This window comes from Rhinopithecus bieti, unplaced genomic scaffold, assembly GCF_001698545.2.
Source record: "Rhinopithecus bieti isolate Rb0 unplaced genomic scaffold, ASM169854v2 scaffold_23868, whole genome shotgun sequence".
NCBI lineage: Eukaryota > Metazoa > Chordata > Mammalia > Primates > Cercopithecidae > Rhinopithecus > Rhinopithecus bieti.
This window is the reverse complement of record NW_016811202.1, coordinates 1,118,110-1,138,034: the sequence shown is the minus strand read 5'-3', so window position 1 is coordinate 1,138,034 and position 19,925 is coordinate 1,118,110. Positions and strand designations below refer to the sequence as shown.

The following is a 19,925-nucleotide window of genomic DNA, read 5'->3' as shown; positions in this document are numbered from 1 at the left end:
TTTTTTTTTTTTTTTTTTTTTTCTGAGATCAGGTCTTGTTCTGTCACCCAGGCGGAGTGCAGTGGAATAAACATGACTCACTGCAACCTCAACTTCCTAGGCTCAGGCGAGCCTCCCAGTTCAGCCTCCTGAGTAGCTGGGACTCCTGACGCACAGCACTATGCCTGGCTAATTTTTAAATTTTTTGTAGAGAGTAGGTCTTGCTGTGTTGCCCAGGCTGGTCTCAAACTCTTGGGCTCAAGCAGTCTGCCCACCTCAGCCTCCCAAAGTGCTGGGATTACAAGAGTGAGCCACTGCACCCGGCTGATAATGGATGTTGCAAAAGTACTAAATGAAAAGTATTAGATGAAAACTTCTATATCCAACAAAATACCCTTCAAAAATGAGGGTGAAATAAAACTTTTCAGGCAGGTAAAGCGAAAGAACATGTTATGAGCTAGCCACTTACACTACAAGAAACATCTTCAGATGAAAACTTGGACCTAGACAAAGCGATGACAAGTGTAAGAAAGGATAAATATGTTAAAATTAAATTTTACCCAATTTTTAAAAAGTCTTTAAAAAAATAATTAACTATTTTAAGCAAAAATCACCAGGTATTGCAAATTTCACAATATATGAGGAAGTGAAACATGAAAGCTCTAGTACTAAGGATGAGAACAAGGAAATGCAAGTATGATGTCCTGAGGGTAAAAAGTGTTCACGTTGTATGTGAAGTGATAGAATATTATTTAATAGTAGACCATATTGAGTTAAAGATGCTTTGTTTTGTAAAACCTGAAGCAACCATAAAAACTTAAAGAAGTATAATTAATTAGCTAAGAGTAGATATTAAATGAAGTTAATTTTAATCAGGTTAATTCAAAAGAAGACATTAAAAGGAGTAAGAAAGGAACAAATAAATGTATATGAACAAAATAAATGGTAGGATTATAGATTTTAACTCAATTAAATCAGTTATTGCATTAAACAGAAATAATTTTAGTTTGGGGTTAGCCAAGTTTTTCTCAGACATTAAAGAATATTTTAGGCTTTGTGATCATCAATACAGTGTCTGTTAAAACTGTTTAATTCTGCTCTTGAGGCACAAAAGTAGCCATAGAAATTACATTTTTTGTGTTCCAATAAAACGTTAGACTAAGATTTGAGTTTCGTGTTGTTGTGTGTCAAAATATTATGCTTTCTTTGATTTTTTTTTTTTCTCCTCCACCCTTTTTTAAAATGTAGAAACATGGTTAGTTGCAGGCATCGCTAAAGTAGGTAACATGCCGCATTTGCCCTGTGGGCAGTAGTTTGCTAATCCTTGTTTGTTTTGTTTGTTTGTTTTTGCTTTTTGTTTTGAGATGGATTCTCGCCCTGTGGCCCAGGCTGAAGTTCAGTGGCATGATCTCTGCTCACTGTGGCCTCCACCTCCTGGATTTATGCGATTCTCCTGTCTTAGCCTCCCGAGTAGCTGGGACTACAGGTGCACGCCACCACACCCGGCTAAGTTTTGTATATTTAGTAGAGACGAGGTTTCACCATGTTGGCCAGGCTGGTCTCCAGCTCCTGACCGAAAGTGATCTGCCTGCCCCAGCCTCCCAAAGTGCTGAGATTACAGGCATGAGCCACCGCTTCTGGCCTAATCCTTGTTCTAAACCTGCTCTCTCCAATATGTCACCACTAAACCACATGTGGTATTTTAATTAAAATTAAATGAGATTGGCAGAGTGGATAGAAAAGAAAGACCCAGCCAGGTATATGCTGTCTATAGAAATTCACTTCAAACATAAAGATATAGGTTAGAAGTAAAAGGATGTAAAATGATATGCAAAACTCATCGTAAGAAAGCTGGAATTACTATATTAATATTGGAAAATGAGATGGCTATATTACTATAGCCAACTAAAATGAGAAGACTAATGACTGTATTAGTATCAGAAAATGAAATGGAATATTAGAAATAAATAGGGGTGTTTCATAGTGCTATTCATTAGGAAGATACAATTCTGACAGTATTTTCACTAATAGCAGAGCTTTAAAACACATGAAGCAAAAACAACTTAAAAAATATATATAATGCACAGTTAAAATTGGAAATTTCAACACTTCCCTCTCAGTAATCAATAGTGCAACTAGACAAAATCATTCAGAATATAGAAAACATGAACAATATTATCAACAGATATTATTGACATTTCTAGAACACTATCCAAGAAAGAAGAAAACGTTCTTTTAAAATGACTGACACCTCAAGTGTTTTTGAGGATGTGAAACAGTTGGAATTCTTAGACAATAATAAATGGTACCGCTTACATTGGCAAAATGTTTGGGAGTTTCTTATTAAGTTAAACCTGTGTCTACCGCACAACCCATGAGCTCCACTGCTATCTACTCAAGAGAAATAAAAATGTATGTCCATACAAAGACATGCACAGAAATATTCATAGCAACTTTATTTATAATAGTCAAAACACAGAGGCCAAGCACAGTGGCTCACATCTATAATTGCAACAGTTTGAGAGGCTGAGGTGGGCGGATCACTTGAGGTCCGAAGTTCGAGACCAGCCTGGCCAACATGGTGACACCCCATCTCTACTGAAAATACAAAAATTAGCCGGGCATGATGGCACGTGCCTGGAATCCTGGGTACTCAGCGGGCTGAGGCAGGAGAATTGCATGAACCCAGGAGGTGGAGGTTGCAATTAGCTGAAATTGAGCCGCTGCACTCCAGCCTGGGTGACAGTGAGATTCTGTCTCAAAAAAAAAAAAAAAAAAAAAAACAGTTCATTCATCAGCCAATGATTGGATGACCAAATTTTGATAAATTCATACAAAGGGACACTGATGTTACAAAGTGTGAATCTCAAAAACATTATGTGAGGCAAAAAGCCAGACAAAAAGAGTTCATGTTATATGAAACTCTAGAAAAGACAAATCTGTAGTATGGAAAACAGATCAATGGTTTTTTGAGTTCAGAAGTAGGGTGACTGACTGCAAAGTGGAGCATGGGAGAAATTTTTTTTAGTAATATTTTTTTTTTTTTTTTTTTTTTTTTTTGAGACGGAGTCTCGCTCTGTTGCCCAGGCTGGAGTGCAGTGGCACAGTCTCGGCTCACTGCAACCTCTGCCTCCCGGGTTCAAGCCATTCTCCTGCCTCAGCCTCCCAAGTAGCTGGGACTACCGGCATATGCCACCATGCCCAGCTAATTTTTGTAATTTTAGTAGTGACAGGTTTCACCATGTTGGCCAGGCTTGTCTCGAACTCCTGACCTCAAGTGATCTGCCCACCTCGGCTTCCCAAAGTGCTGGGATTATAGGTGTGAGCCACAGCACCTGGCCCATAGTCTCTCTCTGTTTTGTTTTTTATTATCTTAGGTAGCCTACCTTTTGTCATGTATTAATTAGCAAACTCACTAAACTTCCTAAAACTTCAGTTTCCATAAAAGCCAGTTTATGGTTGGCCACCTGTAAGTTGATGGCATGGAATGGTCGATTGCACATCCTGAAGACAGATATTTTATTTTACATGTTTCCTTAGTGGTTTTAGAAATTTGTTATTTTTTTCTATTTGATTCTTTAAGTCTGAGCAAGAAACATGTATTATTGTTTGCTAATCAGTTAGTTACTTGGGTTAGAAGTTCATGTTTATCAAAAACAGTTATTTGGTTTTTTAAAAGACCAAACCCATGCAATTGAACAAGTCTTTATGGAATGCATGGTATGTGCTAGCCACTGTCCTAGGTGCTGAAGATACAGGCCTGTTTAATGTGGAATAGAGCTAATTAAACGGGCATTTATGATACAATGTGTTGCATAAGTACAAATTAGGATCATTTGAGGACACCCAGCATTGGCTCTTAGTCTGGATATGGTGGGATAAAAGAATGATTTCCAAAGGAAGCAACGTCTAAATTGAACCCCATGATGGGAGGAAATGGAGTGAGGAGCCCTGGAGGGTAGAAATAGCATGGTAAATTTGGGAACTCCAAGAAGTTCAGTATGATAGATTTGTTGAGTCTGTAAACAGAAACTGGCAACTCATTACTCTGGACTTCTTGTTACATGAGAAAAACTAACCTTTTATTTGTAAAGTCACTCTAGTAAGGTTTTCTGTTACCTGAACGTATCTTTAACTAGTACAGCAAGACAATAGTATATTTAAATTTAAGCAGCCCGTGTCTAGAAAGAATTTTTTAAGAGGCTGGGCGCGGTGGCTCACACCTGTAATCCCAGCACTTTGGGAGGCCGAGGTGGACGGATCACCTGAAGTCAGCAGTTTGAGACCAGCCTAACCAACATGGAGAAACTCCATCTCTACTAAAACTACAAAATTAGCCAGGTGTGGTGGTGCATGCCTGTAATCCCAGCTACTTGGGAGGCTGAGGCAGGAGAATGGCTTGAACCCAGGAGGCAGAGGTTGCAGTGAGCCAAGATTGCGCCATTGCACTTCGGCCTGAGCAACAAGAGCGAAACTCCATCTCAAAAAAAAAAAAAAATTAAGAAATAGCAAGGCATAGTGGTGTCCCTGTAGTCCTAGCTACTAGGGAGGCTGAGGCAGTAGGATCACTCGAGCCCAGGAGTTGAAGGCTACAGTGAGCTATGATCACACCATTTCACTTCAGCCCAAGTAACAGAGTGAGACTCTGTCTCTAAAAATAAATAAATAGCCCAGCGCAGTGGCTCATGTCTATAATCCCAGCACTTTGGGAGGCCGAAGTGGGTGGATCACCTGAGGTCAGGAGTTTGAGACCAGCCTGGCCAACATGGTGAAACCCTGTCTCTACGAAAAATACAAAAATTAGCGGGGCATGGTGGTGCACGTCTGTAATCCCAGCTACTTGGGAGACTGAGGCATGAGAATCACTTGAACCTGGGAGGTAGAGGCTGCAGTGAGCTGAGATAGTGCGACTGCACTCCAGCCTGGGCGACAGAGTGAGACTCTGTCTCCAAAAAATGAATGAATGAATGAATGAGTGAGTGAATGAATGAATGAATGAAAAGATAAATTGGAACAAAACGGTGGATCAGATAACTTAGGGACTAAAGAAATGAAATTCTAAAATGGAAATAACTAGCTTTCAAGGATAGACCAGAAACAGAGGGCTTGCAAAGGAATCCAAAAAAGGACAGAGAGATAAGATAAATCAGAAAAGTGATGTCACAGAATGCCCAGGTTTCAAGAAGGAAGATATGATCAACAGTGTCATATGTTCCCAAATTAAGACAAAGACTGAAGAGTCCATTTAGTCCTGGGCAACGTAGTGAGACTCATCTCTGCTAAAAATTAGCTGGGCATGGGGGTGTGCCTGTAGTCCAAGCTACTTGGTAGGCTGAGGTAGGAGGATCACTTGAGTGCAAGAGTTTGCAAAGAACTATTTTCAGAAAGAGAGAAGAGGGAGCATATGTTAGAGGGGACTTTATCATACTCTTAACATGGTAATAGTTGATTTAAAAAAAACAGTTTCCACGTTTGATAACCTTATATTATTGTTGTTTGAGACCAACAGCAGTGTAAAAGATTTGTTCAATGTCACATATAAATGAAAATACTTAATTTTATGTTTTATGATTTTTCAAGGGACCCAGCCTTAGTAAAACACTGCTAGGAACATTGTTTTCTCTAAAGCCTGAAGGTATTTTCACCCTCCCCTTCCCCTTCCCCTCCCCTCCCCTCCCCTTCCTGAGACAGGATCTCCCTGTGTTGCCTAGGCTACTCTCAAACTCCTGGTCTCAAGCGATCCTTATGCCTCAGCCTGCTGGGATTACAGACGTGAGCCACCATGCGTGAAGTTTAAGATACTATTTGTCTTATTTTCTGTTAGGTTAGATTTTATGCACATAAGAACTAGGTATTGAGATAATGATGCTTCTTTGCCAACAATGAAGAGTAGTAAGGATGTTAATTTTTCAATACAATTGAATAATTTTGTTTGCTTTTTTGTTCATTTGTTTGTTTGTTTTTGAGACAGGGTCTTGGTATGTTGCCCAGACTGGTCTTGAACTCCTGGGTTTATGCAATCCTCCTGCCTCAGGCTCTCAAGTAGCTCGGATTACAGGTGTGTGCCACCTCACCCAGCACAACTCAGTACTTTCGGTGGAACTCTTTTAAAAATGTCATTAAGATCTCAGCTTTCCTGAACCTTTAGAAGGAAATATTACTTTATTTATTTATTTAGAGATGGAGTTTCGCTCTTGTTGCCCAGGCTGGAGTGCAGTGATGCGATACCAGCTCACCACAACCTCCACCTCCCAGGTTCAAGCGATTCTCCTTCCTCAGCCTCCCAAGTAGCTGGGACTACAGGCACCTACCACCATGCCTGGCTAACTTCTTGTATTTTTAGTAGAGACAGGGTTTCACCATGTTGACCAGGCTGGTCTCGAACTCCTGACCTCAAGTGATCCACCTGCTGCAGCCTCCCAAAGTGCTGGGATTATAGGCGTGAGCCACCACGTCTGGCGGGGATTACTAATTTTGAAAATGTGGTAATAATGATATTGTTATTTTAAAATAATTATGGTTAGGCCGGGCGCGGTGGCTCAAGCCTGTAATCCCAGCACTTTGGGAGGCCGAGACGGGCGGATCACGAGGTCAGGAGTTTGAGACCATCCTGGCTAACACTGTGAAACCTTGTCTCTACTAAAAAATACAAAAAAAAAACCTAGCCGGGCGAGGTGGCAGGTGCCTGTAGTCCCAGCTACTCGGGAGGCTGAGGCAGGAGAATGGCATAAACCCGGGAGGCAGAGCTTGCAGTGAGCTGAGATCCGGCCACTGCACTCCAGCCTGGGCGACAGAGCGAGACTCCATCTCAAAAATAAAATAAAATAAAATAATTATGGTTAATATCATAATGGTATTATGATTATTTTCAAAGAGATAATAATGGTATTATGGCAATTTTATCTTTTAGAGATGCACACTGAAGTATTTATGAATGAAATAATGATATCTAGAATTTGCTTTTCTTCCATTGGAGAAGAAAAAACGTCTCTTGTTCATTTATTTATAATCGTTTAAGTGAGGTGATGAGGTCATGGGGTTTTATTGTACTAGTCTGTCCTTGTGTTTTTTTCTAAATGGTTTAGTGTCACCATTTTGCTGGGTAGAAGTTTTTCTGTCTGTAGTTCAAGAAGTTCAGTGTGGAATGAGTGGTTTAATAATCTATATAGGATTGCCAGAAACACATTCATTGTTATCTTTTTCTTTAATTACCAGTTTGCAAATGTTCACATAGAGAAAACGGTTCCTTTAGAAGTCTTCAGACTTCTAAACCTGTTTTTTATTGCTTGTGTTTGCTGATGTTCCATTTGATTGTACTTAAAAATCACCAACATTTTATTCAGATACTCTAATTTGCTTATTGATCATTTTTAGCAGTTGGCTGGCTAGTCCCCGAATAAGGTGTCAGAATTTTTCTTTAAGTAACACATGATCACCATCTGCTGGTGAATAATGATAACTTTGGCTTGGGTATTGCTTTATGATATATAAAGTGCATTCATATACATTTTCTAATTTATTGAAATAACTAGAAACTATAATGAGCTCATTTCATTCTGCTTTATGATAAAATCTCAGGAAACTATAAGATGACATAGTATGCACTTATCTAGGTACCTCTGCTTGTCAAATGAATGTTAACTGAAGAAAAGGTATGAGCTGATCACTAATTAGCAAGGAGTAAAGACAGAATATAAATTTCACCAAGAAATGGAGTTCTTATAGTATAAGTTTATAGTTCTGTAGAATTGTCTATAAAAGAAACATGTAACTGATTTTGTAACACCTAAAATTATGGTTTTGAATCATAAAGGAATCTTTTAATATGCTGTTGAAGGTATTTTCCCTGTTTTGTTTGTTTGTTTTAATGGTACAGTGTCTCACTTTGGCACCTAGGCTGAAGCGCAGTTGGTGCAATCATAGCTCACTATAGCCTTGAAGTCCTAGGCTCAAGCAGTTCTCCTCCCTCAGCATCCCAAGTAACTAAGGACTACAAGCACATGTTAGCATGCCCGGCGTCTTTTTTGAGAGGTGTAGGGGAGCTGTGCACAGTGACTCACACCTGTTAATCCCAGCACTTCGGGAGGCTGAGCCCGGAGGATCACTTGAGCCCAGGAGATCAAGACCAGCCTGGGCTATAGTAAGGAAACCTGAACTCTACAGAAAAATTTAAGAATTAGCCAGGCATGGTGGGACATGCTTATGGTCCCAGTTACATGAGAAAGCTGATCTGCCTGCATCTGTCTTCCAAAGTACTGGGATTACAGGCGTGAACCATTGCAGCACCTGGCCTGGGAACTCTCTTTTCTTTCTTTCTGTATTTTATTTTGTTATTTATTATTATTATTATTTTTTTTTTTTTTGAGACAGAGTCTCACTCTATGGCCAGGCTGGAGTGCAGTGGTGCGATCTCAGCTCACTGCAACCTCCACCTCCTGGGTTCAAGCGATTCTCCTGCCTCAGCCTCTGGAGTAGCTGGGATTACAGGTGCACACCACCATGCCCGGCTAATTTTTGTATTTTTTAAGTAGAGACCGGGTTTCACCATATTAGCCAGGCTAGTCTCGAAATCCTGACCTCATGATCTGCCCGCTGCAGCCTCCCAAAGTGCTGGGATTACAGGCGTGAGCCACCGCGCCCAGCCTGGAACTCTCTTTTCTAGCTGTCTGCAGAAATATTTTACTTTGCTTACTCCCCTCTCCCTGTTGCTTTCCTTATCTTTTTATTTTCTTGTCCCTGTTCCAGTTCATCAAATAGTTGAGTGTCTACCATTAAGTAGGAACTGTGCTTGGTGCTGGGAATACAGTGATGAAAAAGGCAGGTGGATGTGCTCATGGAGCCTACATCTAAGGATGAGAGAAAAGGAAGAGGAGATAGAAGATAGATCATTAGGACTTGAGACTTAAAGATAATTATGACTATATGAAGTTAAAGAGCTTACCTTTCTTTTCTTTCTCTTTTCCTTTCCTGGTTTTACTTAGTTCGTGTGTTCTGTATTTTTTGTTGTTGTTGTTGATATTACACTGATAAGAACCGATATTACACTTGATCTTAGCCAGAAATCTAAGTATTTGTTTTCTCTTAATTATCAGCATTTGGGATAAATTTAAGACAGTTTTTAGCTAGTGTACCTGCCTTTTCTGCTTTAAATATTAAAATTACAAGATAATTTTATCTATTGTAGTGAACATTATTGATAAAATTAGTTTTTGAGGGGTAACTGGGTGGTCAAAAAAAACTAGTTTTGTGTGGGTTTCAGTGGGATAGAGCCGCTTTGTAGGTTGGGCATTGTCTATGATAGCATATTACATTTTAAGTAACAACACCTGCTTTTGAATTTTTAAAAAGTATTACACCACTGAAGAGAAAAGTGTAATTTAATTTTAAATTAATTTTTCTCTAGCAAGAGACATTAAATATAAAGGAATAAGATTTTGACAGGTAAGGTTAAGTAAGATTTAGAGGACCAGATTTAGATTTTTTTCCTCCAAGAACGAGTGTTTGCCCCCGTTGAGCATATATACTATAGCAGACTCTGCTTTTTGTATTTAAAATTTTCCAAAATCAGTTTGGAAGTAGAATGGCTGCTTCAAACTGTAAGAATAGACTGGGAAATAGTGTGATGGTTGTGCAATGCTGGGCATGTAATTGGTGCCACTGATTGCACACTAAAAAAATGATTAAAATAGCAAATTTCATAGTAAATATATTTTACCACTGTTAAATAAATAATGTAATATACTAAAAGCCATTGGATGGTACACTTTAAGTGGATGAGTTGTATGGTGTGTGCATTCCATCTCAATAGTGTTTTTTAAGAAAGGGAGAATGGATTAGAAGGAGTATTAATAATTTTTCTGTTTCCACAGTAACTATTTGACAGGGTTATGTTTTAGAAATGGATGATGCCTCAAGGTGCATAGACAGGAACAACCGAATATCAAAAACCAGATACGAAGCTGTGCAGAAAGAATGGTTTGATTCATAAGTTAGGTCTTGTGAACTATTTCTTCATCCATTTGATACTTGGAGAAACATCGGAAAGAGCCCTGGAATAGAAGGCTAAAAGTCTGGGTTCTTCCTGGCCCTTTTTTTTTTTTTTCCATCTTGGGCGAGTCTTGTCACATCTCAGGTCTAAGTTTTCCAGTCTGTCAAAGAGTGTGAATTAGATCATTGCTTCCAGTTCCAAAATTCTAAGATGGTATTATCAACTGTTGCCTTGTTATAAGGCAAGTAAATAAATACCTCAATACCTAGTTATAGACATTGAATATTAGAGCTGGAGGACTTTATATCATCTTGTGTAATTCCTTCAATTATGAATGACAGATTCAATGTTTGCACCCCTTTCTCCTGACTTTCTAGTGCTTTTGTAATATACATATAACGTAGTTTTTAGTAATGTCATAGTTGTTATATTAAGTGCAGGTTTTTAAGTGATATGTGACCTTTGAAATGATGAAGAGTATGAGAAACAGGCCAGGCATGGTAGCTTACAGGTGTAATCCCAGCACTTTGGGAGGCCGAGACGGGCAGATCACTTGAGCCCAGTAGTTTGAGACCAGCCTGGCCAACATAGTGGGACCCTGTCTGTACAAAAAAAAATACAAAAACTAGCTGTGTATGGTGGTGCCTGCTTACAATCTCAACTACTCAGGAGGCTAAGGTAGAAGGATCAGTTGAGTCCAGGAGATCGAGGCTGCAGTGAGCCACGATTGTGCCACTGCAATCCAGCCTGAGTGACAGAGTGAGACCCTGTCTCAAAAAAAAAAAAAAGTGTCAGAAACAAAATGTGGTACAAATACATTTATTTGACTTGATTAAATGTCTGTGTGTACATACTGCCTTTCTGAAATATGAGTGTGATTAAACTAAAAGTCATGATTTCTGCTTTTCAGAACGAATAAACTAATAGGGATCATCGTACAGGACACATAAAGCAGTCACTTCTTTGGATTAAGATTGGCAGAGGTGCTTCTTAGAAAATGTTTTAAAATCTTAGAAAAGTTGTAAATTTTTGCAATTTTCCTTCAGGGTACTTTTCCTACATCTCTGCGCCACAGCCTTAGTCCAAGCCATCATTATCCGGTCTGAAGTATTGCGATGTCTTCCTAATTAGTCATATTTATACCCTCTCCAATTTGTTCCTCACAGTGCAGCCAAGTAATCTTTCTATCCTATGGACATTTTTAAATTATGGAAAATATGAAATATATAAAAGTAGTAAGTTATATAATGGACTTTCATGTGCCCGTCACTCAGCATTAGTACAATTTTGTTTCTTCAGTAACTCCATCTACCCCTGCTTCCTGCCCCCTGTCAAACAGACCCTGGATTTAAAAGAGTGATCTTTTAAGAACTTTAATCATGAAACTTTCCTGCATTCTTCCTGTGGGTTCTCATTACCCTTAGAATAAAATCTAAACTTTTTATGTAGCTCAAAGACTTGGCCTTTGTTCCCTTCTCTAGCAGCATCTTGTATCCTTTTCTTTTTCTAGCCACATTGGAAGAAGCTGTTGGCCTCCTCAGGACTTTTACACCTGCATTTCCTTTTTCCTGCCATGCTCCCTTCTTCCTTGGCTTGGTTGGCTGTTTCTTATCTTTATGGTGTCATCTTTATTAAAGAGGCATTTCCCGATGGTTTTAACTGTGTGTCACATGTTTCCCTTTCAATGGCAAAAATGTTAACAAGTGGTGTGCATCTAGGTGAAGAGTGTACTAGTCTTTGAACTTTTCACTAGATTGAAATTACTGGGGAAAGAAATTAGTTTGGGGGAAAAAATCTCTCCTTCCCCCTTAAGTACTGTCACATCACTCTTGTTAAATTTGTTTTGACTCTTTCTGTCCCTTTCCTTCTTCCCCCCAACTCCTCTCTATGATCATTAAATTGAGTTAGAAAGAATAGAAAGAGGGAAATGGGGTCATCTGATTGGAGCTGGAGACATCTGGTACTGGAAGCCATTGCCTCAAGTACCACAAATTCCCTCTACCAGGATGGTGGTTATAAGTATAAGCAAAGAGTATCCCTTTAAAGACTGACTGCTGTGTGGGTTATCCACTTCATTTTATAGAGGCCTTGCCTCTCTTTAAGGAATTCTTCTTCAGGAAAGGTGGTTTCACAGGGTGCTGCAGTTTTACAGGGTTTCATTTCTCTTAATACGGTTCTTCTTTCTGAATTGCTGGTCTGATCACCACCTCAAGCCATGCTGATACGATGACTTTCTTTGTGGCAGATAACATTTTCTAGTTTTTGGTTCTGAAATAATCTGAGCCATGTTTGGTGTGTTTATGTATGTGGAAACAACAGTATGATTCTCAGTAGAACTCAGAAACCTAAACTGGAGCAGCAGATACCCCTTGGTTTATCTGCCTGTATAACAGTTATTCTCAGATTTATTTTTTCCTGCAGTGGTAATGAGGTGAGCTTATATTTAGCTGGAATCTCTGTACTATACTTCTGTTTTGTTTTGTTTTGTTTTTTGAGACGGAGTCTCACTCTGTCACCCAGGCTGGAGTGCAGTGGCACAATCTGGGCTTACTGCAACCTCTACCTCCCAGGTTCAAGCAATTCTCAGCCTCCCGAGTAGCTCCCAGGTGCACGCCACCACACCCGGCTAATTTTTTGTATTTTTAGTAGAGATGGGGTTTCACCGTGTTAGCCAGGATGGTCTCAATCTGCTGACCTTGTGATCTGCCCACCTTGGCCTCCCAAAGTGCTGGGATTACAGGTGTGAGCCACTGCAACCCAGCCTTTCTGTACTATACCTTTTTAGATGATCGTCTGAGTTACAGTTCATAGTCTTGAGCTGTTTCTTTGCTTTTCAGAAAACTAGGATGATTGATTAAGTGAACTCTTCGAAGATAAGGTGTATGAATACATGACAGTGATTTCGAGGATCAAGTGGCCTGTGGGATCAGTCTCATTATTCTAAAACTGTGCTCCCCCAACAGAGTTTCTAAAAACTAGGCAGTAAGTAAAAGCTTATTGTAAGCTTGTCTTTGAATCACTGTATCTGAAATCAGTGTTCTTTTATCAATGGCCTAGATAAAGTCAACTGTTTTCATAACTGTATCTCTGCTTATAAGCTTAAACTAAATTGAAGTAGAAGACTTTATTGAAGAATGATAAGAATTATGTCTTTAGCCATTATGAGGTGCTGTACATTTCTACCATTCAAAAAAGTAAAATTATAAGTAACACAATAGATTTTCAGGAGCAGTGACAGTTTTAAGACATGGTGCTAGAAAGATGCTTAGAAAAATGTCAAAATATAAAACATCTTCGAGTAATTGGATCAGTAATGTAATCTGGGATTCTACCACTTTTCTGCTACTTCATACCTACATCATATTGGCAGCGCTTTGTGAATTCACATAGCCCCTGTTTCTTTCTCCTTCAGAATCTTTCACCTCCTGAGGCCCTGTGAAAGAAGAGGGTTTGTTAAAAGTTATTTTATGAAATTTATCATGTGAAAAGGTAGAGGAATTTCAGTTTAATTGGGACAAATACTACTGTTTTTTGGATTGATGGAAAGTGGTTAATAAGTAAATCTTTGGAAGGAAGTTAATAATTATCTTCTGGAAATGAAACTATTTTAGAAATCTTACAGGCGATAAATGAATTTAGAGCTTGTCGGTGTTTCAGAAAATGATCATGTATTTAAAAAATATGATTGATGGCTGGGCGCAGTGGCTCACACCTGTAATCCCAGCATTTTGGGAGGCCAAGGTGTGGTGGCATGTGCCTGTAGTCCCAGCTACTTGGGAGGCTGAGGTAGGAGAATCATTTGAACCCAGGAGGTGGAGGTTGTAGTGAGCTGAGATCGTACCACTGCACTCCAGCCTGGGCAGCAGAGTGAGACTCCATCTCAAAAAATGTATATATATGATTGATACTTTACAGCTGTCCAAAGCCATAGCAACTTACTACCTGTTTATTAAAATTTAAGATAATTAAAAATAAATAAAATTAATAATTGAATTCTTTAGTTTTATTAGCCACATTTCAACTTCTCAGTAGACACATGTGGCTAATGGCTACTGCACTAAAAAGTGCAGATACAGAACATTTCAATCATCCTGGAGCAATCTATTGAATAGACAGTGCCGTTTTAAAGAATAAAAAGTATGTTGGTTTTAATGTTTAATAAACTATAATGTTGATTGATTTTCCTGTAGCTTGTTTCTTATCAACTGACAGATTATACTAGTGCGCTTAAAGATTATCAGCATATCAGTTCTATTTGTAACAAAATATTCATTCAGTTGGTATGTTTAGTGGGTTATAAATTTTAATTTTAAGCATACTAGGTCTACACTATGCAGTACTATCCAGTACAGTAGCCTCTAGCCACATGTGGCCCTTGAGGACTTGAAATATAGCTAGTTTGAATTGAGATGTGCTGTCAGTGTGAAATGCACAATGTATTTTAAATAGTCCAAAAAGTAAAATCTTCTGCTTAGTACAAAAGAAAGTAATACTTTAAAAATAGTGATTGGCCGGGCGCGGTGGCTCACACCTGTAATCCCAGCACTTGGGAAGGCCGAGGAAGCAGATCATGAGGTCAGGAGTTCGAGAACAACCTGACCAACATGATGAAACCCCGTCTCTACTAAAAATACAAAAATTAGCCAGGCGTGGTGGCACATGCCTGTAATCCCAGCCATTCAGGAGGTTGAGGCAGAAGAATCGCTTGAACTCGGGAGGCGGAGGTTGCAGTGAGCCAAGATCACACCACTGCACTCCAGCCTGGGTGACAGAGCAAGACTCCGTCTCAAAAAAAAAAAGTTGATTATGTGTTGACATAATTTTGGATATAGGGCATTAAATAAAATATATTATTAAAATTAATTTTAATCTCTTTTACTTTTATAATATTTTACTAGAAAATTTGAAATTATATGACTCATCTTATATTTCTGTTGCATAGTGCTGACTGTAGAAGAGCCAGTACTCTAATAAATCAAGTAATATATAATCTATTTGTACATGCCTAAATCAACAATGAGTAGATTTGTAAAGTGGGATGAAAACATATTTATTCACTTTTATTTTTGTCTTGTAGTGGCTTTTAAAAAATAATACCAATAGTATCAAAATCTTTCATGATTCTGTGTAGCATAGAACACTGGTGGGGGACGTGCGTAAAACACTGGTGCAAAGGTTTTAGCCAACTGCTAAATGAGTGACACAGACAGTATGAATACAGTGGGCATTCCAGGGACAAAGAGGTTGCTGGTACTAGAAATCTCTCACAGAGACTTTTGGGACTTGTATTGCCTAGACATTGAAAGATAAATATGATTCAAGTGGGCAGAAAACAATAAATAACTCTTTAATAAAGCCCACATAGGTAATGGGCTGAGTATGTTTAGTGGACCATTAACTGGCAAAATGATTCAAATTGAGGATATCAGTGCAGGAAGTAAAAGAGAAGGATTGCAGTTAGGATGAGACTGAATATTGGGACTCTGAGGCTAGGGTAAGAAATCTGGCTGGGTTTATGTAGGTATTTAGGAGCCATAAAAATTACTTACCAACTGGGAAGTAATGTGAAAGCAGTCTTTTTGGAAAATTGGTTTGATTGCAGGAGACTGTCCATAGCTGTTTTTCTGATGTGAGAAGGTATAGTAATGTCCTAGGGAAAGGAAATAGGAGGCGGGTTTAAGATGCATGGGAAGGGAGAACCCTCAAGACTTCTGTGTTTGGGGAAAAGGAGAAATTGAAGAAAGTAACCTTGGTTTTAAAACACAACAGAAATAAACGTGTTTTATATTTATACAATGCTATACAGTTTCAAAATTCTGTGAGATAGCCTTTTTTAATGGAGAAATTGAGCTTCATTGTTTAAAGGACTCAACCAGAACCGTTGTCTCCTTCTATAAGTGGGGCAGCTGAGAATCCAGCCCAGATCTTTTATCACTGCACAACAAGTCAATCACTAAGTTTTAATAATTTTGTTTCCTAAACATTTCTCAGATCTGTCCACTTCTCTCTGTACCACCTCTACCTTAGTTTAGGCTACTCCTATCTTCTGGATTGAGGTTTTCCTGAATTTATATCTAGCTTCGGCCCTGTACCCCACCTCCTAAAACAAAAAAGCAAATAAAACTTCTTTTATTAATATTTAAAAATCTGTCTTCCTCCAATTCAGTCATTAAGGTCTTCTAAAATGCAGCAGACTTTCCTGCTTAAACTTTTACATAAAATCTAAACTTCTGAGCCCGGCCTCATTAGTCTGTAATTATCTATGTCCATTCCTCCAGTTCCATGTTCTTTTTGGGTTTTTAGCTATTTGCATCTGTTATTTTTGTACAAGCAATGCCCTTTCCCTCCTTTTCTCCATTCCACCCTTAACCCCATACTTCACATCTTAGTAGATTTGTCTGTTTGCTTGTTGTGAACGCTCCTTCCCACTCCCACCCCCAACCCACCACTCTACCTGCTATGAAGATTCACTCAAGTAGATTCATTAAGGACAGAGGGACTTGTTCTTTCTTACTAATAGTTGACCCATTGAAATTAGTTGAATGGGTGAATGTTTTTATATTTCAAAGTGTTTCAAATTTAGAAGGAGCTTTAGTAGGGAAGGAAAGAATGACTGAAAAATGTTAGGTTATCATTTCCCAGCCTGTCGCTCAGAGTGTTTGTATCCTACAAGATGGTGGATCAAATATATTAGAGAATGCTGCAGATTGTATACCTATTTTGGATATTCACAATGCACAAAGGGCGTATGATAAAGACAACAGTCCTGTGGTTTAAAAAAAAAAAAAACTTTTTTGTTTTTTGATCCAGCATTTTGCCAATATATTTGAGTATGGGATCTTCTTAGGTAGTATATTGCTCTTAGGTTACTAGTGGTATTTGGGATTTGAGAAATGGTCATTTCAGACCTGGTGCAGTGGCTCATGCCTGTAATCCCAGCATTTTGGGAGGCCAAGGCGGGCAGATCACCTGAGATCAAGAGTTCCAGACAAGCCTAGCCAACATGGTGAAACCCCTCTCTACTAAAATACAAAACTAGCCGGGAGTAGTGGTGGGCACCTGTAATTCCAGCTACTTGGGAGGTTGAGGCAGGAGAATCGCTTGAACCCAGGAGGCGGAGATTGCAGTGAGCCGAGATTGTGCCACTGTACTCCAGCCTGGGCAAAAAGAGTGAGATACCGTTTCAAAATAAAAAAGAGAAATGCTTCTTTTGACAGCCGTATGTGTCCCTCTGGTCTAATTAATGTAATTAAATACAATCAGACCATGCCTAAATAATATTTAGAGGACCTCTGATTGTTTACAGTCAAAGCAGAGAATCTGAGGGAAGATAACGACAGTCCTCAAATATTTGAAGGTTCCAACAGAAGAGGGATTAAAAGTACTGTCTTTGAAACTAGAGACTAAGAGCCAGAATTAGGAGAGGAAGTTGTCAGAGGGCAGATTTTGAGAGTAAGGGTAGCTTTCTAGTAATTAGAACTATCCAGAAAACAGAACTTAGTGCTATGCAAGGTAAGTCATTTTTTTGTCCATGAAGCTTGTCAAGCAAAGATTCATAGAAAGGCTACAGAGAAGGTTAACACATCAGACAAGGGATAGATTGGAAGAGTTTTCCAAAGCAGCTTGGAAACCGTTAGTTTAATTTCTGACATATCTATCAACTTGGAATTCATATTTCTTGGTTGCTTTCTAATTCTATGAATGTATGTCTTTGAAATCTCAGCAAAGGAACCAAATATTTGTTATTGCAGATAAACAGAATACAAACTTTAGTTGTATAGTTAAGTGCTTTTACTTGATGGTATTTTTTTTTAACAAACTGTTTTTTTAAGAGCAATTTTAGGTTCACAGAAAAATTAAGCAGCAAGTATGGAGAGTTCCCATATATCCCTGTCCCCACACACATACAACTTCTCTACTGTTGACTTCCACAATAGTGGTACATTTCTTGTAACTGATGAATCTACATTGACATATAATTATCACTATAGTTCATAGTTTATATTAGGTTTTACTCTTATTTGACGGTGTTTTGAAAGAAAATGTGAGTATTCCTGCTTATCTTTAAGAAAATGGTTTTTGGTCATTTCTTGCTGTAGTTTAGGCTTTTTTGATTCAGAGGTCTAAAAGTTAGCTAGTATCAACACTGTCTGTTTTGAGAAGGTATCCAGGGTTGGGAAAGGTTTTTTTTTTTATAATCTTAAATGTTTACCGATGTTTTATTTTGTTGGCTAACAATATTTTTTTTTCTTTCTTTTAAGTACCAAAAGAATTGGTGGAGCTCCATTTGAAGCTGATGAGGAAGATTGGCAAATCTGTTACTGCAGACAGATGGGAAAAATATTTGATCAAGGTAACTAGTATTCATACATTTCCTGCTCTATTACTGAAATATTACTGTAGCATAAATTGATATGTTTTATAATACACATAATTTTTAATTAGTTTACTAAAAGTAAGACTATGGCTCCAAAATCCACATGACTACAAGTATATGATTCTCTTCTTTTCCTGCTACTTAGTAATAATGTATTTCTTTTGTGCCTAACACTGTGCTCAGGACTTTTCATGTCTTTTCTTGTTTAATTCTTACAATCACCCTGATCACATCAAATAAGAAACTGATAAGGCTTAGGGATGTTGTCATTTTTGCTTTAGTTCACATAGTATGCATAGACTTATTTAGTGATTCCCCTAGACTCTATTATATAGAACAGGGGTCCCCAACCTCTGGGCCACAGACCAATAGCGGTCCTCCCCATTTCTCTCCTTACCATCTGAGCTCTGCTTCCTGTGAAATCAGCTGCAGCATAGATTCTCGTAGGAGTGCGAACCCTATTGTGAACTACGCATGCGAAGGATCTAGGTTGTGCATTCCTTATGAGAATCTACTGCCTGATGATCTGTCACTATTTCCCATCACTTCCAGATGGGGACCATCTAGTTGATTCAAATGTAATGCATTTGAATCATCCCAAAACCATCTCCCTCCCACACACCACCCCCAGTCTGTGGAAAAATTATCTTCTGCAAAACTGGTCCCTGGTGCCAAAAAGGTTGAGGACCACTGATGCAGAAACATGCCATCTTTTTTGTTCCTCAGCATTTTTGCATATATGGTATCTTCTGCTTGGAATACCTTCCCATCAGTTTGTTTTCCTAGCCAACTTATTTGTCCTTTAGGTCTCAGCTCAAGTAGTACTGTCTCCTTGAGTCCTTCTCTCAGGAAGATGTTCCTTCATGGATTTGTTTAACCCTGTTTTACAAACTGTCGTATGGTTTTATATTGATGGTTCATTATGTACCAGGCGATGTTTAGGGCTTTCTTTGCATTATCTCAGCTTTAAAATACTGATTATCCTCATTTTACTCACAAGGAAATTGATTTTGAGAAACTAAATACAGTAACTTGACCGGTCTCACATTGCTAAAAATGACAGAGTCAGCATTCAAATCCAGGATTTGGTGAATCCAGTGCTTTAAAATATCACTGATGAAATGTTCCTCACATTTGTCTTTCTTGTGTATTGTAAGTTTCTTGAAGGCTTCTTTTAATCTTTTTTTTTTAAAGACATCGTCTCACTCTGTCACCCAGGCTAGAGTGCAGTGACACTGTCTCGGCTCACTGCAACCTCCGCCTCCCAGGTTCAAGCAATTCTCCTGCCTCACCCTCCTGAGTAGCCGGGACTACAGGCGCGCGCCACCACGCCCGTCTAATTTTTTTTGTATTATTAGTAGAGACAGGGTTTCACCATATTGGCCAGGCTGGTCTCGAGCCCCTGACCTCGTGATCCGCCCACCTTGGCCTCCCAAAGTGCTGGGATTACAAGTGTGAGCCACCATGCCCGGGGGCTTCTTTTGATCTTTTTTTTTTTTTTTTTTTTTGAGATGGAGTTTCGCTGCTTTTGCCCAGGCTGGAGTGCAATGGTGCGATCTCAGCTCACCGCAACCCCGCCTC

The 19,925-nt window shown here is 38.9% G+C and overlaps 1 protein-coding gene across 1 annotated transcript in view; it reads left to right on the top strand.

The window, feature by feature from the left end:
* Nucleotides 1-19,925, top strand: part of RSF1 (remodeling and spacing factor 1) — a 174,097-nt gene that overhangs the window by 40,868 nt on the left and 113,304 nt on the right. The window contains exon 2 of the mRNA XM_017893539.1: nucleotides 18,229-18,320. Within this exon, the coding sequence (XP_017749028.1) occupies nucleotides 18,229-18,320 (92 nt within the window). The remainder of the gene's footprint in view (nucleotides 1-18,228; nucleotides 18,321-19,925) is intronic.